At 52.9% G+C, this 23,912-nt stretch overlaps 1 protein-coding gene across 1 annotated transcript; it reads left to right on the top strand.

Annotated features, from left to right (window-relative positions):
- ING5 (inhibitor of growth family member 5) lies at positions 1 to 22,633 on the top strand. The gene is made up of 8 exons (XM_030850243.2): positions 1 to 71; positions 2,423 to 2,494; positions 4,993 to 5,159; positions 6,708 to 6,819; positions 6,985 to 7,078; positions 17,447 to 17,582; positions 17,686 to 17,747; positions 19,287 to 22,633. The coding sequence occupies exons 1-8, from the start codon at positions 35 to 37 to the stop codon at positions 19,327 to 19,329; spliced, it is 723 nt and encodes a 240-aa protein (XP_030706103.1). The 5' UTR covers positions 1 to 34; the 3' UTR covers positions 19,330 to 22,633.
- The last annotated feature ends 1,279 nt before the right edge of the window (positions 22,634 to 23,912 follow it).

Below are 23,912 nucleotides of genomic sequence, written 5' to 3'. Positions count from 1 at the left end.
CCCGCGCAGACCCAGAGCGCGGCCGCGGACGAAGATGGCGACCGCCATGTACTTGGAGCACTACCTGGACAGTAAGCGGCCCCCGCGCCCCCTAGGCCCACCGCCCTGGCCGGGCCACCCCGCCGCGTCCCCCCCCGCCCCGCGCACTAGGCTCCACGTGCGGACCCCGGGGCACGTGGGGGCGGCGGGACGGCCCGGAGGCGGCGGGAGGGGCTGAGGCACGCGCGGGGCGGGAGGGCCCACGAGGGAGGGGCACTGGGGGTGCGGCGCGGGGTCCCGCCGTCACGGCCGCGCCAATTCCAGGTGCGTCACGGCGGGGCGGGGGCCGGCGGGTGCTGGGCGGGGCCAACGCGGCTCGGCCCCACCCTCCCAGGCTCAGCCCCGCCCACTTTCGCCATAGGCCCCATTCTCTCGTCCCTAGGACCCGTCTTCCTTGGCTGGGCCCCGCCCCTCATTCACTAGGCCCCGCCAACTTCGTCGTCGGGCCCGCCCTCTCCGCCCTGGCCCCGCCCTCTCTGTCTAGGCCCCGCCCCTCCGAGTCCCGTCCCGCCCATTCCCGGACCCGCCCCCACCGCGGTGACCCACTAAGGTGGTCGAGTCTCAGTCCCTTGGGACTCTGGGCCGGGTTTGGGGGGCCCAGGGCCTGAGGGTTCTGGGTTCTGTGCCTGTTTGTGCTGTGACCTGGGAGTCCGCTTCCAAGCCTCAGTTCGTGCATCTGCAAGGCATGATGGCGCGGAGGGTCTCTGAGGGCACCTGTCTTTGCGCAGGGGGTTGGGGGCGGTACTTAGACGTGTGGGTAGGATGTTCCAGGCAGTGGTCATCAGAGTGGGTCAACGTCCCGAGGCGTGCCACAGGTTGCACCCTCTGGAGGACTCCTGAGCAGGTGGTTATTTGCCGCATTTCACAGCGTGGGTGATGCTGCGTCAGAGGCTAAGTAGCTTGTCAAGGTCACTCACTGGAGAGTGGCGATCCCACGTTTGAGCTCTGCGGTCCGACTCCAGTCTGGCCCTGGCGGGGGCATAGCCTGGGGATGCGGGCTGGTGGGGATTTTGCCTGGTAACTCTGGAGCCTTGTGCTGCACTGGGGATTTTCACTCATCCGGGCCTGGGCGCCCAGACCCCCACCCGAGGTTGCTGAGAGTAGGGAGTGAACCCCGGCTCCGGGGAAGGCAGTGGGGATCCAGCCCTCCCCAAGGGGGTCTCCCAGGCATGGCCCAACCTGAGCACAGCGTCCTGGGCCCGAGAGCACCGTGGAGGGAGGGGCTTCCCCACCATCGTCACTGGAGAGACCTACACCCAGGTGCCTGTTCTGGGTGCTGTGGCTTGCCCTCCTCTGACCCGGTGCCTGCCCAGGGGGCCCCAGGAGGAGGGTCTGAGGAACACGATTCCTGTCCTGTGAGGGACACCCATGTGAAGGCTTGCGGACGGAGGCCCCTGCTCACTCCCTGAGCACCTGCTGTGTGCCAAGAAAGCAGACATGATCCCTGTTTTCCTGGAACTGGCTCTCAGATGGGAGAGAGAGAGTTTTTAAAAGTTCACAAAAGTTTAAAGGTCACAAAGGAGCCCAGCAGGTCTGAGAGTGCAGGGGTGGCGCTGTCTTGAGAGCCCTGGTAGGACAGCAGGGGAGCCCACGGGGAGGCCATGGGTGGGTCTGTCCCGCTCTCTGTGTGAGCTGGGAAGCCCTGGGGCTTACGCAGCAGCTTTGTACAGTCAGAGCTCTTGGAGCGGTCATCTGTGGAGGGGGCCTGTCCTGGCTGCGGGCAGGTGGGGAGCTTGGCCTGGACCAGGAGCCCGGCCGTGCGGACAGGAGAGCAGTGTAGGGCAGGGTCCTTACCTCTGCTGTCCCGCACGGTCTGTTTGATTTTAAATAAACTCAAGTAAAATGAGAAGTTCAGTCCCTCAGTTGTACTGGCCCCATGTCAGGTGCTCAGTAGCCCCGTGTGGCCAGTGCGTGCTGTGTCGAGAGGCTCTGTCTTGGCATAAAGTTCTACCGCACAGCCCTGGTGGGCACCGCCCAATGCCCTGAGTTCAGAGTAGAGTGGGAGGAGAGCAAGGAGGACCCCGGGGTTTGGGCTTGTTCTCTGTTGTGGGGCGTCTGCACGGGAGGAGCGGCCTGGGGTCTGCGGTGGGAGAGTCGCACAGGCACCTTCCTCCCTCTGCCCTCTGTTCGCCTCTAGCTTCTCGAGTTTCTGACAAGTTCTGAAGCACGTCAGCCGATTACCAGTGTGAAATAGGGGAGAGCTGGATTCCCCACTGTCTTTAATGTTGGACTCGTGTCCCTGAAAAAAGATACCTTGACTCTTCTGCTCTCCAAACTCTAAGAGGAACAGAAGCCGGAGTGGGCTTATTGTTTGTGGCCTTGAAGTATGAAGCTTGGAAGGTGGGGTTTTGTCCTGCTGTTGAGAAGCATGTGTCTGTTTCAGGTATTGAGAACCTACCCTGTGAGCTTCAGAGGAACTTCCAGCTGATGCGAGAGCTGGACCAGAGGACAGAAGGTGGGTTCAGACCTTTCAGAAGAGCCAGGGTGTGGGGAGCAGCTCCCCATGTCCAGGAGCGGAGCACCGGGATCCAGGGGGTGGTGTACTGGTCTTCCAGGGACCTGGGGCAGTGGGGCTGCTGTCCAGCCTGGGCCGCAGGTGTTGGGTAGTGTGTCAGAGAGAGTGCTGAGTCTTTTTTTTTTTTTTGGCTGCGTTGGGTCTTTGTTGCTGCGCGCGGGCTTCTCTCTAGTTGTGGAGAGCAGGGGCTGCTCTTCGTTGCGGTGTGTGGGCTTCTCATTGCGGTGGCTTCTCTTGTTGTGGAGCACGGGCTCTAGGCACACGGGCTTCAGTAGTTGTGGCTTGTGGGCTCAGTAGTTGTGGCTCACAGGCTCTAGAGCGCAGGCTTAGTAGTTGTGGCACATGGGCTTTGTTGCTCCGTGGCGTGTGGGATCTTCCTGCACCAGGGCTCAAACCCCTGTCGCCTGCACTGGCAGGTGGATTCCTAACCACTGCACCACCAGGGAAGCCCCTAGTGCTGGGTCTTTAAAGTAAACTTAGTCCCTTGTGTCCCTACACGTCTCCATGTCACATCTTTATAATCGTCATCCCCTCCCGCAGTCAAAATATGTTACCTTTTCTTTCCTTTAAAAGATTTTCTATTTTCAAACTGTGTACCTATTTTAAACAGTTAGTCCTTTTAGATCTTTTGGTATTTAACTCCCTATTTCTAAACAGTTCATTTTTGCTGCTATTTCTTACTTTATTTCCTTTTGGTTTTAGACTTTATCTATTCAGTTATTACAAAAAGTGAAGACTTACGTCTCCAGTTGTGCCCTGCTCGGTTCATGCGCACACAGCTCCCTCCCCCTGTCTCCTGGGTGTAATGGACTAGAATTTGAACTGTGGTGATGCTGTGCTGTCCAGTGATGCTGTTTCTTTCCTGGGCTGCTGTGTCGGTAGTTTACCATATGCTATGCTCACATGCCCTGTTTGGAGTAACTGTCTTTTTCTTGGAGTTCTTAATTGCTTTTCTTGTTGGTTTTGTTTTCCTCGTTTTCAGGGTGCCTGCTGCACCAGGTTACCTGCCAGTTCTGTGTGTGCTCTGCATGGAGACCTCTCCTGGAGCCTCTGTCCTGCGGTCCCGTCCGGGCCGACAGTTTCCGGGCCTGCCGCGCACGCCTTGCCCTAGGTCTTCCTAGGCTCTCCCTTTGCTCCTCTTCGGCATGGAGCCCTGTTTCCTAGGCTGTAAACATACTACTTCTTGATTTGCCCGTTTGTTTCAGAGGAGCGTTTTCTCTGGGAGCTTCCAGAAAGAAATTTACGGCAGGGTAAATTTCTTATACCATTGCATGTCTGAAAATGCAGCAGTGAATGGTTTGGCTGGGCATAGAATTCCACATTGACAGGCCTTTCCCCCAGAATGTGGCAGGCGTTGCTGCATTGTCTCCTAGCTTCTGTGTTGCTGTTGAGAAGTCTGATGGCATTTGGGTTTCTCATCCTTTGAATATGTGATCTTTTTTTCCCTTTCCTGTTTAGAAGCTTTTAGGCTTTTCTCTTTATCCCTGAGGTTTTACATTTCATGGTGGTGTGCTTGGGTATGGGCACTTTTTCACTCATTGTGCTGGGCACATGTTTTGCAAGATTGGAATAGCTGTGGTTTTTCACTAAGGAACAGCTTCCTGACTAGTGAATGCAGAGGTTTCTTTTATGGTGAGATAAAGCATTTGTATTCAGAAATAAGCATAAACATTTGTAGATTGCTTAGCAAATAGCACGCTGAGAACCTCTCTGCAGATGGAGAAATGGAGCCTCTAGTGCCTGGGGGCCCGTGTGATCCTCATGAGCAGGCCCCCCTTCCCCAGGGCTACACCCTGAGTTTTCACCTGCAAGAATGGTTTTCTCACCTCTCTAAACCAAAGAGTTAAGAGTTGCGTCTGTCTTTGCCTTTAACATCAATGGAATCATACAGTGTGTTTTCCTTTGTGTCTTGCTTTTCTCGCTCAGTGCCACCTTTTGTGGGATTAACCGATGTTGTTTGGTTTTTTGTTGCTGGGTAGCGTTCTGTTGTGTGAACGGACCACAGCTTATTTATCTGTTTTACTGTAGATTGGACGTTTGGGTTGTTTTCTGTTATCTGCAGTCATGAATGTTTTCCCATGTGTGCCCTGGCCTCTACATCTTTAGGGTATGTACCTGAGAGTAGCCTGCCGGGTCATAGGTAAGGTGAGCACATCATTTATTATTCAAACAATAATAAATGGACTCTTCAAACTTGAGAGTCCAAGAGGGCACGATGAACCCTTGCTGGGGCAGCGTCATACGTTGGGACTGTCGTGGGCGCACTGCCCTGGTCGGGGTGTCTGCTTGTCTCGCTGATCCAGAGTGTTTGGGAAGGCGGTGCCCGCCACCGGCGGCCAGTGGGCCAGCCACTTCTTTGCTGGCACTTGTCGTTGTCAGGCTTTATTGGTTGCCAGTCTGGTGAGCGTGTCCTGGCTTTTCGCCCATTACTCTATCAGACAAGAAAGCCGAGATCGACATCCTGGCTGCAGAGTATATCTCCACGGTGAAGACTCTGTCTCCGGGTCAGCGCGTGGAGCACCTGCAGAGGATCCAGAGCGCCTACAGCAAGTGCAGGGAGTACAGCGACGACAAGGTGCAGCTGGCCATGCAGACCTACGAGATGGTGAGGAGGGGGGGCGGGGCGGGGGCGGGGCCTCCCCTCGGACGCGCTCCTCGCTTTCACACGCAGCAAGGGGGAGGCTGCTCGGGAAACGGGGCGTCGAGGTGGAGGCCGGGCAGCGATAGAGCGATGCCGCTAGAGAAAGTGCATGTTGGAGGAGTCCTCGTCCTGGGACCATTTCTGTGGTCTTGTGTCCTGTGCCCGTTTTGCTTGTTCATTTATATGTACTTTTAATGCTTGTTTTTGTCAGCTTTAGGTAAAGTCCTAGAATTGGTTTTGTCCAATTTCCTTTCAATTCCGCTTCTCTTGGGGTTTGCAAGGTGGCACAAAGCCGTCTGCGACGCACATGAGGTCGTGTAGTGAGGCTCCCGTCCTTGCCTCCCCCAATAAAACAGTGATTTTTTTTTTTTTTTTTTCTTTTTGCGGTACGCGGGCCTCTCACTGTTGTGGCCTCTCCCGTTGCGGAGCACAGGCTCCGGACGCGCAGGCTCAGCGGCCATGGCTCACGGGCCCAGCCACTCCACGGCGTGTGGGATCTTCCAGGACCGGGGCATGAACCCGTGTCCCCTGCATCGGCAGGCGGACTCTCAACCACTGCACCACCAGGGAAGCCCTAAACAGTGATTTATTTATTTATTTTTGCGGTACGCGGGCCTCTCACTGCCGTTGCCTCTGCCATTGTGGAGCACAGGCTCCGGACGCGCAGGCTCAGTGGCCATGGCTCACGTGCCTAGCCGCTCTACGGCATGTGGGATCTTCCCGGACTGGGGCACGAACCCGTGTCCCCTGCATCGGCAGGCGGACTCTCAACCACTGCACCACCAGGGAAGCCCTAAACAGTGATTTTTTTAAAGCCTGAAATTAGTTGTGTTTGAGAAAGAATCCTCTAGGAGGAGACCTTAATGCTTATGTTTGGGACTTCGATGCTCCAAAGTGCTAAATCCTTTGAGTAATCAGCCTGTCTTCCAAGGAGTTAGGTGTGATCAACGTCCTTAAGACAGTCCGTTTTCTCTCTGACGTGTAATGAAGCTTAGGACTGTGGTTCATTTCCAGTCGGGGGCCGTGATGGACGGTGTTGGACGGCTGTCACCAGCCAGCTGGTGCTGTGACGTCCTTTTAGCTACAGGAGCATCCCCTCTGTCACGGGCAGTTCTGTGTGGTCCTTCCTTCCAGCTCCGTCCTGAACTCCATCTTCAAATGTCATTTTCTGTTGACGAACCTATAGCTCTTCACATTTTACGTCAGGATCTAGTATCCAAGGTCCTCAGCCCTTTACTTCATTGCATCTTACGGCTCTGTTTCTCATTGTTGCCTGCCTTCAAGGTTTTTTCCCTGAGTAGGATTTATTCTGTTGATGGGGAACAGAATGTGGGGAAAAAAGACCCTTGCATCAAGTTGGAAATAGCAGGCCTTGTTCTAGCAGAGTGTTGTTACTTCTAGACTCAATTTAAGGGCCAGACAGTGCTTTCTGCTTGATGTCAGGAGCATTTGTGACCCTGAGGCGTTTTGCTCTGAGTTTCGAACGGAATGTGTGAGCATCCTTCTGTGTAGGTGGATAAGCACATCCGGAGGCTTGATGCGGACCTGGCTCGCTTCGAGGCGGACCTGAAGGACAAGATGGAGGGCAGCGACTTCGAAAGCTCTGGAGGACGGGGGCTAAAAAGCAAGTCTGTTAATTTTTCTTCATTTTGTTATTGTTAACTATGGAGTTCTGAAGAATTTTGTCTGATAAGTGTATTAGGAACATTATGGTAAATATCATATTTGGGTAAATCTTGTCCTGCTTCAGTGAAATCTGTGAACAAAGTTGTGGTCTTTATTGTTTCAGAAGGTCGAGGTCAGAAAGAAAAGAGGGGCTCCCGGGGTCGTGGCAGGAGGACCTCAGAAGAAGACACCCCAAAGAAGAAGAAGCATAAAGGAGGGTGAGAGGTGCTTTTTTTCTCTTTTTCCCTGAAGAACACCATTGGTATTTGCTCAGGATGGAAACACCGGTGACTGCTAAGGCTGAGGAAGTGCTTACCTGTGCCAGGTGTGCTGCAGCTCTTCCTGCTTTGCCCGTGCCAGGTGTGCTGCAGCTCTTCCTGCTTTGCCCGTGCCAGGTGTGCTGCAGCTCTTCCTGCTTTGCCCGTGTCGGGTCAGTTGGTCCTCACGGCAACTTGAGGGAGCAGTGTTGCAGTCGTGGAGACCGAGGCTTCAGAGCTCCTGGGTTTGCACCAGGCGGTCTGACTCCAGAACCCATTCTCTTAGCCACTGCGTGCCCTGCCTCTTAAGAGACACGGTGATGTTTGGTGCGGTTCAAGCTAAGCCACTTCCTAGTAGTTGAATACACATCTGTTGATCATTTTATATATAAATACATGTTTTAGATGTATTCATTTTTAAATTGTGTGACTGCATTTATTAAATATCCATGTCATTTAACTTGAACTTCAGAATATTTCATTTAAAGTACTCTCTCACTCGCTACCCCCTACCCGCCAAGATAGCTTCGTAGAATATGAATGGGATGCTTCATCCTCCAAGATAGTGTAACATTGCTTCATAGGAGATGCTAAAATGCCAAGTGGCTTCTGTGGAGATGATTCTGACAGTTATGGGGAGAGTTCAGAGAGTTAGTTTTCGACAAAAGAAAAGTTTTGGTTCTTAAACCTAGTGTTTAAACTTTTATCTTTAAAAAAAAACAAACCCCAAATAGTGTCTTTGTATTGTAAAGTAATGCACAGATGCAGAAGACCACACAACAAACGTGTGGTTTAACGAATTACTGTAAGAGGCACCTCCTTGTAATCATTGCCTGGCCGGTGACTAACGCTCCCTGGGGGGCCCTTCCCTGTGCCCCTTCAGAATCACCACTTCCTCAGCTCCAGACACACACGACCCACACAGACAGGGTGTTCACTTCCATTCTTTCTTTGTAGTTTTGTCCCTGACACAGTGCACTCCTGGACCCTATAGTTTAGTCTTGTTGCTTTTTTTTTTTAACCTTTTAGATTAACTTCATTGAGGAATAATTTACATAACAATAAAATGTTTTCATTTTAAGTATACAGTCTGATGCTGTATTCAACTTCTTTAAAGTTATAGAACTAGTCAACCTTTCTATTTCTTCTTGAGTCAGTTTTGGTAATCTGCATCTTTCAAGGAATTTGTTGTTTCATATAAGTTGTCACACTTACTGACATCAAGTTATTCATAATATTCCTTTATTATTCTTCTGATGTTGTAGGTTCTGTACTGATGCTCACTCTTTTAGACCTGAAATTGATGATTTATGTCTTCTCTCATTTTGCCTTGATCTTTTCAGAAAACTAGCTTTTGGTTTCATTGAGTTTTTTTCTCTACTGTTTGTCTTCTATTGCGCTTACTTCTGCTAACATCTTTATTCTTTCTGTCCCCCTACTTAGCCTGGATTTATTTTGCTTTTCTTTTTCCAGCTTTTTATGGTAGAAGTAGCTTAGTAGCTTAGTATGATTTTCATACTTCCCTTCTTTTCTAATATAAATATTTAAAGCTATAAACTTCCTTCTAATTACTGTTTTAGCTGCGTCACACAAATTTTGATATGTTATGTTTTTGTTTTTATTCCATTCAGAATATTTAAAATTTTCTTTTGTGATTTTTCTTTGACCCGTAGCTTATATAGAAGTATGTTTCTCAGCTTCCAAATAATTTGAGATTTTGCAGGTAACTTTCTAATTTCAATTTCTAATTTAATTTTGCTGTGATCAGAGAACTTCTGTAATTGAAATTATCTGAAAGTGATTAAGTTTTAGGTTATGGTTTATGGTCTGTTTTTCTGAATGTTCCACATATACTTGAAAGCAATGTGTATCTTACTGTTGTTGGGTGGATGTCAATTATATAACTTGGTTGACAGCACTGTTCAAGTTTTATGTATCCTGACAGATACTCTGTTTACTTGTATAAATTACTGAGAGAAGAGTGTTGAGATCACCAACTCTAGACATGGATTTGTCTATTTCTCCTCCTGCTTTGTGAGTTTCTGCTTCATATATTTTGAAGCTCTGTTACTTGGAGGTACATACACATTTAGGTTTTTTAAAAATAATGGACTCCTTTATCATTATTTATTTTGTTGTCCTTCTTTGTTTTGAAGTCTGTTTTGTCTAATATTACTATAGCCATTCCAAGTGTCTTACAGTGAGTTTTTACATGGTGTGTTTTTTCCCTTTTTCATTCTTTTACTTTCACCACATTTGTGTTTTTGTATTTAGAGTGAGTTTCTTGAAAGCAGCAAATAATTGAGTGTTGCTTTTTTATCTAGTCTGAAAATTTCCTTCTTTTCATTGCACTGTTTAGACTATTCAGATTTAATGTAATTAGTGATATGGTTGGATTTAAATTTACTATCTTGCTATTAGTTGTCTCCTTGTCCCATCTGTTCTTTTCCTGTCTTCTTTTGGATTAATCATGTATTTTTTCAGTATTCCACTTTTTTTAAGTGGGTGTCAATGGTATCTCAAAGAAGTCTTAGTTTTCATTTTATTTATTTTTTTGTTTTTTGGCTGCGCAGCATGGCTTGTGGGATCTTAGTTCCCTGATCTAACCAGGTCCCTGACAGTGAAAGTGTTGTGTCCTAACCATTGGACCACCAGGGAATTTCTTCAGTATTCCATTTTAAGGACTATTCAAGTGTGTATACCCTGTTTCATTAACTTATCACAAAGAATTTCAAATAATATTGTACTATTTCATGTTTAATGTAAGAGCCTACATGAGTATTCTTTTGTTTTCTGCCTCCTGTCCTTTGTGCTATTATCAAAAATTTTACTTCTACATATGACATAAGTCTCTGAATATATTGTTGTTATTGTTTTAGGTCTAAATCATTGCTTATCTTAAACATTTTAAAATATGAGAAAAAGTTTTATAGTTAGTCCATATATTTACCATTTCCAATGCCCTTCACTTTATGTAGATGCAGATTTCCATCTGGTATCATTTCTCTTCTGCCTGAAGAACTTTCTTTAACATTTTTTTTTTTTTTTTTTTTTGCGGTACACGGGCCTCTCACTGTTGTGGCCTCTCCCTTTGCGGAGCACAGGCTCCGGACGCGCAGGCTCAGTGGCCATGGCTCACGGGCCCAGCTGCTCCGCGGCATGTGGGATCTTCCGGGACCAGGGCACGAACCCGTGTCCCCTGCATCGGCAGGTGGACTCTCAACCACTGCGCCACCAGGGAAGCCCTCTTTAACATTTTTTACAGTGCAGGTTTTCTGATGGTGATGAATTTTCTGTTTTTGTTTCTTTGAAAATATCTTTATTTCACTTCCATCTTTGAAGGATATTCTTGTTGGATATAAAGTTTCAGGTTGACTTCTTTTTTTCTTTCATCACTAAAGATGTCCTGTTGTTTTCCATCTTGCATTGATTCTGATGAGAAATTAGTGGTAATTCTTATCTTTGTTCTTCTGTATATAAGTGGCTTTGTTTATTTTTGCTGCTTCTAAGGTTTCCATTTAGCAACTTGATTTTTTAAAAAATTTATTTGTTTTATTTATTTATTTTTGGCTGTGTTGGGTCTTCATTGCTGCACGCGGGCTTTCTCTAATTGTGGCGAGCAGGGGCTGCTCTTCGTTGCGGTACGCAGCTTATTACTGTGGTGGCTTCTCTTGTTGTGGAGCATGGGCACTAGGTGCACGGGCTTAAGTAGTTGCAGCATGCAGGCTCAGTAGTTGTGGCTCGCAGGCTCCGGAGCGCAGGCTCAGTAGTTGTGGCGCAGGGCTTAGTTGCTTCACGGCATGTGGGATCTTCCTGGACCAGGGCTCGAACCCGTGTCCCCTGCATTGGCAGGCAGATTCTCAACCACTGCTCCACCAGGGAAGTCCACAGCAACTTGATTTTTAACAACTTAATTATGATGTGTCCTCGTGTGTGTTTTTTGTGTGTTTGCTGTTTGGAGCTCATTGAGCTTCTGGGAACTGTTAGTTTATAGTTTGCATCAAATTTGTAATTTTTCAGCCAGTTTTTCAAATTTTTTTTCTGCTCTCTTTTGTCCTTTTTATGGGACTCCAATCATATATGTGTGTTAGCTTGATTTTCCTACAGATCACTGAGGCTCTGCTTATTATTTTGTCAGAAATTTTCTTTCTACACTTCCATTTGGATAGTTTCTATTACTTTATCTTCAAGTCTTTTCTTCCTTGTTGTCTAATTTAATCTTAATCTCCTTTAGTGAATCTTTGATTTAAGAAATTTTCTTATCAGGAAGTTCTGTTTCTTTTTTTATATACTTGCCATTTCTGTTATTACACATATATTTTCCTTTATATCTTTGAATATATCATTTTACAACAGCTTTTTAAAAAACTTTCTCTTCTGATTCTGTCATTTCCAGGTCTATTTCTTTTTGTTGTTGTTTTAAAGCTGCTTTATTAAGGTATGATTGATATATAAAGAACAGTATATATTTAATGCATACATTTTGATGAGTTTGGCAGGTCTGTTTCTGTTGACTGCTTTTTCTCTGGTTGTAAATCACATTTTCCTCCTCCTTCACATGTCTAGTAATTTTTTTAAAATTTATTTTTGGCTGCATTGGGTCTTCGTTGCTTCACATGGGCTTTCTCTGGTTGCGGCGAGCAGGGGCTACTCTTTGTTGCGGTGCACGGGCTTCTCATTGTGGTGGCTTCTCTTGTTGCGGAGCATGGGCTCTAGGCGCACGAGCTTCAGTAGTTGTGGTGCACAGGCTCAGTAGTTGTGGCGCATGGGCTTAGTTGCTCTGCAGCATGTGGGATCTTCCTGGACCAGGGCTTGAAGCCATGTCCCCTGCATTGGCAGGCAGATTCTTAACCACTGTGCCACCAGGGAAGTCCATCTAGCATTTTTTAAAATTTTTATTTATTTAATTTATTTTACTTTTGGCTGCATTGGGTCTTTGTTGCTGCGTGCGGGCTTTCTCTAGTTGCTGCGAGCGGGGGCTACTCTTCGTTGTGGTACGTGGGCTTCTCATTGCGGTGGCTTCTCTTGTTGCAGAGCACAGGCACTAGGCATGCGGGCTTCAGTAGTTGTGGCTCACAGGTTCTAGAGCGCAGGCTCAGTAGTTGTGGTACACGCGCTTAGTTGCTCCGCGGCATGTGGGATCTTCCCGGACCAGGGCTCAAATCCGTGTCCCCTGCATTGGCAGGCAGATTCTTAACAACTGCAACACCAGGGAAGCCCCCATCTAGTAAGTTTTGAGTCATTGTTAAGACAGTGTCAGTGTTATGTGGTTGAATATCAGGATTTTGTTGTCTTCGTTTAACGGGTGTTGAATTTTAAAAATTCATTTAAATTTTTGTCACTAGTTTAATCACCTGTGGAGCAGCTTGATCCTTTGTAGGCACATTTTTTTTTTTTTTGCGGTACGTGGGCCTCTCACTGTTGTGGCCTCTCCCGTTGCAGAGCACAGGCTCCAGACGCGCAGGCTCAGCGGCCATGGCTCACGGGCCCAACCTCTCCGCAGCATGTGGGATCTTCCCAGACCGGGGCACGAACCCGTGTCCCCTGCATCGGCAGGCGGACTCTCAACCACTGCGCCACCAGGGAAGCCCTGTAGGCACATTTTTAATGTTGGTTAAAAAAAGCCTTTTTCTTAATATGCCAGATAGTAAATATTTCAGGCTTGTAGGCCGTATTGTCTCTGTTGTGACCACTCAACTCTGCTGTTTACTATTGAAAGCATCCACAGAAAGTGTGTAGATGAATGATGCGACTGTGTTTCATGAACACTTTATTTGTAGAAAAGGCAGCCAACTGCAGGCTGTATTTTGCCAACCTCTAGGTTAGAGCAGCCTTTACTCTAGGGTTGGTTAAACCCTCCTGCTAAGGTGTGACCCTTCTGTGTTCTCCTCTGAATGTATTTGGTGTTTGATGAGGTCTCTCCATGCTGGCTGGTTGGAACTTGAATGTTGCCCAGGCTGCGTGTGAGCTCTGGGAATTGTTCAGCTCACGGGTCCCTGGTATTCTCTGCCTGGCCTTGTGGATTGTCAGTCCGTGCACGGGCAGCTTAATCTTTAGCTAAAAACTCAAATGGATCTGTTTGCAGATTTCCGGAGTGCACTTCCTCTAGCGTCCTCCTTTCCAGCACCCTGCCCCCAAGTTCCAGCAGCCCCACCCTCCCTGCGCTTTGGTTTTTCCCTCCTAGACGTGCAGGCTTTTGCTCCTCTCTAAGGACTGGCGTGTGGAGAGTACCTCCGGGCAGAAAGCTGAGAAGGTCATGGGTCTCACCTGGCTCGTTTGCCGTCTCAGGATCGCTGTCCTGTGCTGCCTTCTGTGTAGTGTCTGGTAACCCCTACTTCAGGCGTCCTGTCCAGTTCTCTACTTGTTCATAGTAGGCGGGCAGTTCAGTACCTGCTATTTTGTCAGGGTCTTTGTTTAGGTAAAGTTTCTTCAATGCGCAAGCTTTTCTCCACCCTTTCTTTTCTTCATAATTTTCCTTCTTGAAGGACCTGCGCTGTTTGGCTTGTAGCGTTCTCCAGAGTCTGGATGTTGCTGATGAGATGTGAACCCTCGCGAGAGCCTCTTTGTTGAGCATTTAGACGGTGCGTCTCCTTCTTGTCTGCTCTGCAGGGGGATCCTGGGGAATGCACTGACCTGTGTGTGTTCTTACTGAAGCCGGTTTTGTAGATCTGGCAGGACATTTAATGCTGGGCCATGAGACCTGTGTCAGAGGTGATTGAAAGCATCTGCCTTATGGGGGATGTTTGTTGACTGTGTGGGAACAGTTAGGCTGTGTCCGTTGCAGACGGATGAGGCCATAAACGTTACAGGTGACCCTTGAACAGTGTGGGGCTGGGGGCACCAGCCCTCCATGCAGTTGGAAGTCCGTGTATCACCTTACAGGCAGCCCTCTGAGTCTGAGGTGCCACATCCGAGGGTTCATCCGACCACGGGTCACGTAGCGCTGTAGCGTGTGCTCACTGAAGAAAACCTGTGTGTAAGTGGGCTCGCGCACTCCAGGCCCGCCCTGGTCAAGGGCCTGCCGTAAGTCCGCATACACTGTAGTCTTCATTCTGGAGCCCCCATTTGATTCCTTTTTTACGGATTTTAGTTCGTTTTTGAAAAGTCTCCATATTTGCATCCCTGTTACTTACGTTTTCTTCCTAATGTGTGTTTAAAGCCCTTCTCTGCTAATTTTAACATCTGGGTCGTCTCTGCATCTGCTTCTGTCTGCCCACTTCCCTGTGGTTACCACTCCTGCTTTTTCACGTCACGTACTTGTCTCGTTGTCTGGCCTTGGAGGCACGTGGAGAGGGCTTGCCCTTCTTTGGTCCAGGCAGATGGAGCAGGCTTGGGGCGGGGTGGCGAAGGTGGCAGGGGGCCTCCCGGCTCCTGACGGAGAAGCCAGAGTGTCTGTTTTGCTGCCACAGTGGCTGTCTGTGGGCGGTGCTTGGCTTTCCTTCCTGCGGAGGCCTGGAGGAGGAGGCTGGCTGCTCAGAGACCAGGGATGTCACTCTGCAGCCTCTGCATGGCCCCAGGGTCAGTAAGTGGACTGTAGGGTCACGGCCGTGTGTCCGGGGTCCTGCAGAGTCGGTGTGGTCCCCAGTGGGCCTCCGGGCCTCGGCTGAGCACGGGAGATGGATGGCCTGCTCCCTCGGCTGCTGCCTCTTCCTCAGCCCTAGGGCATCTTGCCTGTGTCACTGCACAGCTGTGCAGTGTCTTTGAAGTGTGACCTCACTGTCGGGTTTGTCTTCCACCTCGTGGTGGCAGCAGTGTTCCGCGCCTTTCTGCTCCTTCCTGCTTAGGGCTTGGGGGCGTGCCGGCCTCCTCTGGGGATGAGCAGGTGTTCTCCTGTGTCCCTTCCTCTCCATGAGCCCCCTTGGAGGGACAAGACCCTGGCTCCCTGGTGCAGCGGGAGGCTCCCTGACGAGTGCGTGCCTGGCCGTGGCTCAGACCTCGGGGATGACCCGGGTGTCTCACCCCGTCTCTGCGGACGCGCTGGAGCCGGCCGGGCCCGCAGCTGCCCCTCACTGAGGGGGCTGGCGTGCATGTTGCTGGCTGCTGTTCGTAGCGCTGGCCGCAGCAGCGGCAGGTGAGAAGGGGTAGTCAGGGGTGGCAACGTTGGCAGAGCCCTTGGTAAGTCAGGCTGGACCCGGCGCTTCTGCGCGAACCGTTTCCTCTCCACGGCCACCCCGGGCGGTGGTGCCATGACTGCCCCAGTTTACAGACAGAGGGGGCCGGGGGTGCTGAGGCCCGCCCTGAAGGCCCGCTCTGCTGTGTGACCGGGGGCACCCTGTCCCCGGGGGCCATTGGGGCAGGACGGGGCCGGGACGGTGTCTGGAGAGGACAGGACACCCACAGGCCGGGTGCGGGCCAGTGTACCCCGTCTGCCGGTGCTGTGGCTTCACGGCCTGCCTTGGGGTGATGCGGTTCCAGGGTCAGAGGCAGGTCCTGTCACCCTGCGGGGCCAGGCAGGGGGGCCACCCGAATGGCGAGCGCCAGACCTCGGGTACGTCCTTGCCGTCTGTACAGCCCGTGAGCCAGGCAGGATCTGCGTGCGGACGCGGGGGCCGTTCCTCCTGAGGATGAGTAGCCGTGCCTGTCGGGGGGCGTGTCCTCAAGCGCCTGGGACGCGCGTGGGGGGCGAAGCGTGTGGGGCTCCCTGGGGTGGCTGGTGAAGGGTGCCCACCACGTCCCGGGGTCTGGAGCGAGGGGCAGCACTGCTGCCTGAGGGGTCACCCTGGCCTGCCCCAGGGATGGGCTCGGCCAACAAGAAGGGCCCTCGTGGGCTCAGCCCCCGTGACCTCCTGGCCGCTTCCCTCCACCCTCCCACCCCGGAGCCCCCTCCAGGTCAGACTGGAGGAGCGGTGGTGCGGGGTCCCAGGTCTGCTTGCTGGCTGGAGGTGTCCTCGCTGGGGGGTCCCCACAAGCCCTGCAGCCTCTCCTACTGCCACGGCAGCTGGAACTGTGCGGCGTGGTCGAGCCTCAAGTAGAACGCACGGAGCAGACGAGGCGAGGTCTGTGCCGGAGGTGGGAAGCCCCGCAGGAGAGGCCTGAGTCTGCTGGTGGGTGGCTGCCGCGGGGGTTTGCACTGATTCCCCGGGGGGCGCCTGGGAGGGAGGCCCCTGGCGGCAGGACAGGACCCTGCGGGCGGTGACACAGCGCCCCAGCCCGAAGGCCTGCTCGTGGCTGTGCCTGAAGCAGTTTGAAAGCACAGGGGCCGGGACGCGTTTCCGTGACGTTCCCAGAGACGGAGAGCAGAGCCCACACAGAGGGAGGGCCCTGGGTGGCAGCTGCATGGGCACCGAGCATACTTGTGTCAGGGACGGTGTGCGGCCAGGGCACCTCGCTGGGCCGGGAGGCAGGTCGCAAAGGCACAGCGTGTTTCTAGACTCTGGTGCACAGGGAGCACGTGAGCAGTGAATCCCTTTGGGGACCAGATTTTCTTCGTTTCCTTCCGGGTCAGTGTATTCAGATGGCCCGGCGGCCGCCACGTCCTAGCTTTCCTTTTGCCGTGTTCCTCGTGTGACTTGCTGTGTTTGGTTAGCCAGTACGCATTTGAATCTGCGCCTGTACTTTTTATTTTGGGGGTGGGGGTGGGGGAGGGAGGGTTTTCTTTCTGTACTGGTGGGAACATACTGTTTGTCTACACCAGCCTGAGCTCACGGGTTTTGTTTTAAATAACGAAACACATGAGAGTCGATTCCACGAGCCCTTCCCTGTGTGCGCCGCAGGCAGCAGATCGGAGGGCGGTGTGGACAGTGCAGGGGTCTGGCTGGGCTGTGGGTGGAGCCCAGAGGGCAGCTGGGGAGTGCAGGGCGACAGGCCGCTTCCCTGGCGTGGGTAGGTGAGGGCGGCCCTGCTGACAGTGGGCAGCTGGGTGGGTGGTGGTGGGCTCCTGGGGGTCAGGGCCAGGGCAGGGCGAGGGGGGCAGGGGCTCCTGTGGCTCTCGCGGCAAGGCGGTGGCCCTTCTTGTGGGGGAGGTGCCGGGCGAGCTGGCGGAGCCAGGGCTGCTCAGACACCTGAGCTGCCTGGATGGGCTCAGGTGGGTTCTCGGATATTGCCAGGTGTCTGCTGGTGGTGGTGGCGTGTGCCTGCCCCGGCCGGGGAGAGGCCGCGGGAGGCTGCGGGGGCTGACCCAGGCTGGGGGAGGAGCTTGGGGAGCAGGCCCCATCGGGCGGGGGGCCGGGGCTGGGCATGGTTCCTGTCCCTGGGGGGACTGGTCTGGACGCTGAGTAGTGAGCGCCTCCCCCCGACACCCTCCCACGCCTTCGTGCACGGCCTTGTCTGGCGCCATCCGGGGCAGCTCGTCCCTCTACCCCCCCACTCACCGCTGTTGTTTCCGCGCAGGTCGGAGTTCACCGATACCATCCTGTCGGTGCATCCCTCTGACGTGCTGGACATGCCCGTGGACCCAAACGAGCCCACCTACTGCCTGTGCCACCAGGTGTCCTACGGGGAGATGATCGGCTGTGACAACCCGGATGTGAGTGGGGCCTCGCTGAGGCCTGGGGCGGCGTCCTCGGGGCGGGTGGCGCCCGGGTGGCAGCCGGAGTGCGGGGCTGACCACCACCTCCTTCGCCTTGCAGTGCCCCATCGAGTGGTTTCACTTCGCCTGTGTGGACCTGACCACGAAGCCTAAAGGAAAATGGTCAGTATGGGCGCCGGCTTTCCTGGAGAACTGGGTGAGCGGCTGGGCTGGGGGCCTGCCTGCCGCCACTGGTCGTGGTCCCCGGGGCCGAGCTGCAGGGGACACCCACCCGCCTCACGCGGGGTTGCGGCTTTTATTACGTTTGCATAATGTAGGGACCCGTGAGCAACATGGGTTTGAACTGCTTAGATGCAGATATTTTTCAGTGGTAAATACTGCTGTGCTCCGTGATTCCCAGTGGGTTGGATCTGCGGTGTGGAGGAACCGCGGGTATGGACGGCCGACTGTAAGTCGACTGTGCAAAGAGTCGGCGCTCCAACCCCTGCCTTGATCGAAGATGACCTGCACTTCCTGTTCCCCCAAACCACGGCCATTCTGACTGTTGAGTGAGGCAGAGATGATTACAGATGCAAACAGAGAATGAGGAGTTCTTCCCCGGGGAGCTTTGACGAAAGACGAAGAACGTTAACTAGGTCTTGGCCAGGCGCAGGCCAGGCACCCTTAGTGCCGCGGGCTTTCCGTTCCATCGAGAAGACGTGCCATGGGTCATGGCGCCGTCTATTCTGTCCTGTGTTCAGTGGGCAGCGGCAGCTTTAGTGTGCATAGAAATCTGGTTTTGCTGACCTGCGCTGAAGCGAAGTCCCGGGAACAGGAGGCGGGGAGGGCAATTTGAGTTTGACTGGGACGTGGTGGGTTCGAGTTGTTTGTGGGACTTCTGGGTGGAAGAGTCTAGTAGGCACTGGAAAATCATTTCCTTCTGGGAGGAGAGGGTCTGCCCACCACTTGCTGGGAACAGGGCGGGACGCGCAGAGCCGGCCAGGAAGCCAGGGCGCCGCGGCCCCAGCCCGCTGCTAATTCCCGACTTCCCTGGGCTCCCCTGGGAGATGGCAGAGAGCAGGCTGCTTCCCGCCTAGGTCTGAGACCTGAGCCCGTGTCTGGGAGTCTGCACACCGTGCTCGCTGGTGCAGCGTTGCCCTCCACCCCAGGGCCCGGCAGGGCCAGGCTCACTCGCTGGCCTGGACCAGGTGCTGGTGGCCGGGGCCGGGGCAGCTGCATCACACAGGATCAGCTGCCTCCCTTCTGTTACGGGGCTGCCAGGGCCCAGGAGGGACCCAGAGCAGCCCCCTGTGTCTCTGGCTCTGGAACCTGCTCGCCCAGGGCCACCAGGGCCCGCTCAGCCCTGTGGGGCGGGCGGGGCTCTGCTCCTCTGCCAGGTTAAGGGGCCCCGCCCGACTGCCCGCCTCCAGTTCGGTCCCAGTGGCGGTGTCATCGCACAGGGAGGACCCGTGAGCTTGATCCAGAGGAATGCCCGTGTGTAAGCACCATGCTGCTCGCCGACCCGAATCTTATCCACCGACTTTAGAACAGACGTGCTGGATGGAATGGCCCGCGTGGGGGCTTTTCCCTGATGGGAAGGCTGCGCTCTCTGCGTTTGTGGGTCTCTGTCCTGGTGCCGTTTCAGCAGCGTCCAGCCATCCTGGAAATGCGGTCTGGCTGCCCACGTGCAAAGGGCCCCTCACTGTGCCTTTCTCATCACAGGTTCTGTCCGCGGTGTGTTCAGGAAAGGAGGAAGAAGAAGTAAGGAAGAGGCGGACGCCCGGACCCGAAGAGCACGTTAACACATCCCTTCATTCACGTCGCAATATTTTATCTTCATTTTAAAACGACCTTGTTTCCAATGATATTTAATAACTCAATGGCCAGTTGTAATTCTGGATATTTCCTAAAACAAACAAGAAGCCACCTGAGCCCTGTTGCCCAGAGGAGTGCCCCTAGGGGACTTACCACAGTGACTCCATTCTCATGACTTTTCGTAGAGACCCCTGGCCCCAAGCATGGCGGTCACAGCGAGTGGCCCCAGGACTTTGAGGGGTGTGCGTGCCTGGTACACTGCCATCGCTTTGCAGCTGGAGGTGTGAGCCCTGGTCATCTGTCTGTGGTTTCCCGGGGCTGCTCCCCGAGAGCCCGGCACCACTGCAGGCGCCTCTGGCCCTCACTGAGAGCGGTGCATGTGGAGCCTGGTGACGAGCCTGGGAGGGGCCGGCTCTCCCCGGGGTGGGCAGGGGTCTCAGCTTCGCTGTGCACTGCCTTTTCGTCTGGACTCCCACTTCCCTCCATGAGGGGTTTACTTTCTGGAGTAAACGTCTCTCCATTAGCGAACGATAAGAGACGGCCCAGCAGACGGGCTGATGTTCTGTTTCCCTGGGAATTCCTGGCGTTTTTACTGTGAAGATGAATTATCGTGGTAGCATGAAGATAGTGGTCTGTGTGAATATGGAGTGAGTCCAAGCCGCTAGGGGCTGATTTGAAACCTGTTCATTTGCACAGCAGATGAGCAGCTTAGATCGAGGAGACAATTTTGTGATGTGATTTGTGAATTTCTTGTGCCACAATAGCAATTCTGGATGAAGCTAGGAAACTAGAGTGTCCTTTCTCTTTAAACAGCATTCACCAAACCGACTTTGAACCGTCTTTTTGGTAACAGTTGGGGGAGGTTGCGTACCTTCGGTGTGTTGATTCCGTGTGTCATGATGGTCCAAGAAAGCGTGACTTCTGCAGGTGTCCTCGGACTTGAGAGCCTCCGGCGTGCATTTACGGAGGGGGAAACCTGCTTCTGTGTTCAGGCCAGAAGTCCATGAGACAGACTTGGGGCTGAGATTCCCAATTTCGACGAACCTTGTTTTCTTTATAAGGAAGGCCGTCTGGAATGATACACCCGCTTCCTCCTGAGGCCTTGTTACTATAGATGCTCCTCCTATTTTCTAATATTCACCAAGGAGAGGAAAGAAAGCAGAAGGGAACCTGTGAGGCTGTGTCCTAGACGGGGCCACTCCCCGCAGAGTTAGTTAATATTCAGCAGATGAAAGCGGGGTCTGGCTGGGGTCTGCGTCTGAGCTTCCCAGTGGGGCTTCGCCTGCGCCCCGTGTCCAACTCTGTCCTTTCTGGAGGGAGCTGACGGAGTGGCACTTGATCCCAGATGACCGTGGGCAGGTCGGTTCAGCACGTGTGGCCTGTCCAGTCTCGGGCCGGGGGTGGGGTAGGGGGTCGGCCGCTGCTGCAGCTTGTCCCTGGGGGATCCCGGAGCCACACGGCTTTCTAGACCCGATGCCATTCTGCTGCCCCAGAGAAGGGGGGCCGTGTCCGGACGAGTGCTGTCAGCACCCTCAGTCTCAGCATTGGCTAGAAACCCAGGGGCGTTGGTATTTAATAACTTAGGGTTTTGTTAATACAGGTGTTTAAGGATTGTGGGGAATAAATGTGGAAAAAAATTTTTCTTCCCCCTTTTACCAGTTTTTGTGGAGAAGATAGGTGAGTACAGTAAGCTGTGGGGATTCTTTAGAAGCTAATTTAATATTTGCACGTCATCTGTGAACACTTCACACCCGCTGCTATTGCGGGAAAGCGACGGTGTCTGTGGATGTGGGTTGCTGGCTGATTCAGTTGGGTTTCTCACCTGGTTTCCTGAGGTCGCGGTCGTTTCCCAGGCAGGGTGACCGACTTCTCTGTCTTAAGCTTTTGTTTAAAGTCCGATGGTACCATCCTGCTTGTCACTGTGTAACATCCCACATGTGGACCTTTTTTTTTTTTTTAAAGTTTCTGTGCTTGTATGTTTCTAGTGTTTACTTTTTGCTGGTTACAATAATATCACCAAAATAATATGCACGTAGCTTAGGAGAAAACGGAAAACAGGAGCAGAGTAGAAAGAGTCCCCGGAGCATTGTCTGGCCTCCCCGAACACCAGTGCTGCCCGTGACAGAAGACACTTGGTGGCCATGTGGTCGGGAACGTCCTGGCCCGAGGGGTCGGCTGGAGCCCACGCCGCTTGCGGTGTCGTCTGAGGCCTGCCGCCTTCATGAGGATGCTCGCCGGGCTCCGGGGCTGATGCTGGAGGCTGCTCTGGAGCCCCGCCCGACCATCACCTAGGTGGAGGCTGCCCTGGGCATCGCAGCATTTCTGAGCGAGCGAGAGTGCCGGCCCTCTGTGGCCGTGGGGCTTACTTGTGAGGGAAGAGGTTTCTCGTGCAGAGGAGAAGCAGAGTCGTTCCCTTGTTTCCACTGCTGTCTTATCTGTCGGCAGTTGGAGAAACATCCTCTCATTTTCCTGCAGGAGAACTCGTGCTGCACCAATAAAAGCAGGTGTTAAACTGAGCCCCCCGCCCCTGTGGCCAAGCTCGTGGGGCTCGTGGCTGGGACGCATACACCGAGGCCTGTGTGACTGTCCCCACTGGAGGCTGGGCCCCCGAGCAGGTGGACATGAACCTGGTGCTGGCAGGGCCACGTGAACCGGGTGGCTTCCCGTCTGCCCAGGGCAGCAGACGCCGGACGCAGCCCCAGGCAGCAGTGACGGGGTGGGTGTGAGGGAGTTGCAGGGGTGTGTGGGGACAGTGGCCAGCTGCGTGTCAGTCCTGCCTCCTGACCCATCGCTGGCAGCCCTTGGCGAGGACCGCTTCGAGCAATAACGCTGTCTGAAGAGCAGCTTCCCCGTGTAGCCACAGCCAGGGCCTGCCCTGGTGCGGGGCTGGGACACTTGTCACGGCGTGGAAGGTTTCAGGTTTTCCTCAAGTTTCAGTGAACAGTGGTTGGTCTTCATTACCTGTGTCGAGAGGAATTTTAAAATAGGACATCTAAGAAAAGTGTTCTCGTTCAGGAGAGAGTTCTGTGAAGTTCCTTCCTAGTGTGTATCTGTGGTGTTCATCATACCACATCTCATCCAAAATGATGCAGCTTTAACATGAATGTTACATTGTATTTTCAAGGAATTATTGATGTTCTCTTTGTAAAGGAAAGATAATATTGTAAATCTTTTTATTAAATAATGTAAAGATGTATATCTGTATTTTTGGATCATGTTATAGATTATGGATATATTGTTTAATGAATAAAGTATTTTTTGGAACATTTGAGAATGCATCCTTTCGGGAAACAATAAAACTTCATCGTGTCCGGAGATGAGAAGTACATCCTGTGTGGCATTTTGAAGGGGATGTGCAGTGGACCAGAGGGGGTGTGTCACTGCCACCAGCCTGGGCAGGACCCCCGGCCGCACCTTGGTGGACAGCCTTGGGCCTCAGCTGTGTCGTGGCATCACAAGTTGGTCCCCAAGCTCACAGGAAAGATAAAGTGGTTAGAGTGCTGTGGGTTGCTTTCTAGAGGCTTAAGGCGCTTCCTTTGGAACAGAAGTTTCACCCACTAGGCCTGCTTGGGCGCCAAGGCCCTGTGGGAACTAAACAACTCTTAGGATGTTCCCTTGACGAGTTCTAACGGTCAGGGTCCAGAAACCCAGCCTGGTCACAGTGGGCTGGGAGAGCACCGCCAGGCAACCATTTTCCAGATGAAGCCTGGTTCACAGACTCGGGTCCGTGGCTGGAGGGGAGCCTCCGGCTCTGGAGGAAGGCCTGTGACTTTCCTCTCCCTGCACCATCTTGCTCCACGCACACCAGGGCTGCCTGCCTGGGAAAAGGAGGCACCAGCTCTTTGTTTTGGGGGTGGGGTGCTAATCTGCACTGTTGCTGATTCCCAGAGGTCCAGGATGCCATTGGTCTGGTCAAAGTGAGGGCCCACGGCAATCAGGTGGTTAGGTGATGTTTGTCTGGATGGGTCCACAGGCCCCTCTGTGGTTATCTTCCCAGTGCCTGAGTATGTCATTGAAATAGACGTAATGGCTGGCAGGATGGCCACGTTGACCTGTGGAGTGAGGGTCGTCACGGTAGGAAGAGCCAGGTGGAAGGCCTGGAGTGTCCTCTCCCTGCCAGGGCATAATCCAAAGGCAGGATGTCTCCTCGCGGGAAGGTCAGGGGTGATGTTCCTAGCGCACCCCATTAACTTACCTGGGAAGAGGTGGGCAGGTCTTAAGGAGTATGGTTTACTGAAGATGTGGGTGAGACCCCACTGCAGCTGCTGTTCCTGGCAGGGCATGGTTACCAGAGCAGAACGTACGCTCTTGGCAGGTGGCAGGTAGTTGTTGATCTGGCCAGTGCCAATATGCAGGGACCACCGGAATCTTTGTTCTGTTGATACTTGGTCGAGCTGGCAGCACACCGTCGCGGCCCTGCCTTGGGCCACGTACACACGCTCGCTCTCTGCAGTCCCCGGGCCACGGGTCGTCATCCTAGCATCCCACAGAACATCCCTCCTGTCTGCCTCACCAAGAACTCTGGGACTGATG

The sequence above is a fragment of the Globicephala melas genome, chromosome 7, assembly GCF_963455315.2.
Source record: "Globicephala melas chromosome 7, mGloMel1.2, whole genome shotgun sequence".
NCBI lineage: Eukaryota > Metazoa > Chordata > Mammalia > Artiodactyla > Delphinidae > Globicephala > Globicephala melas.
Note: the sequence above shows the minus strand (reverse complement) of the source record. Positions and strands in the feature narration are given on the sequence as shown.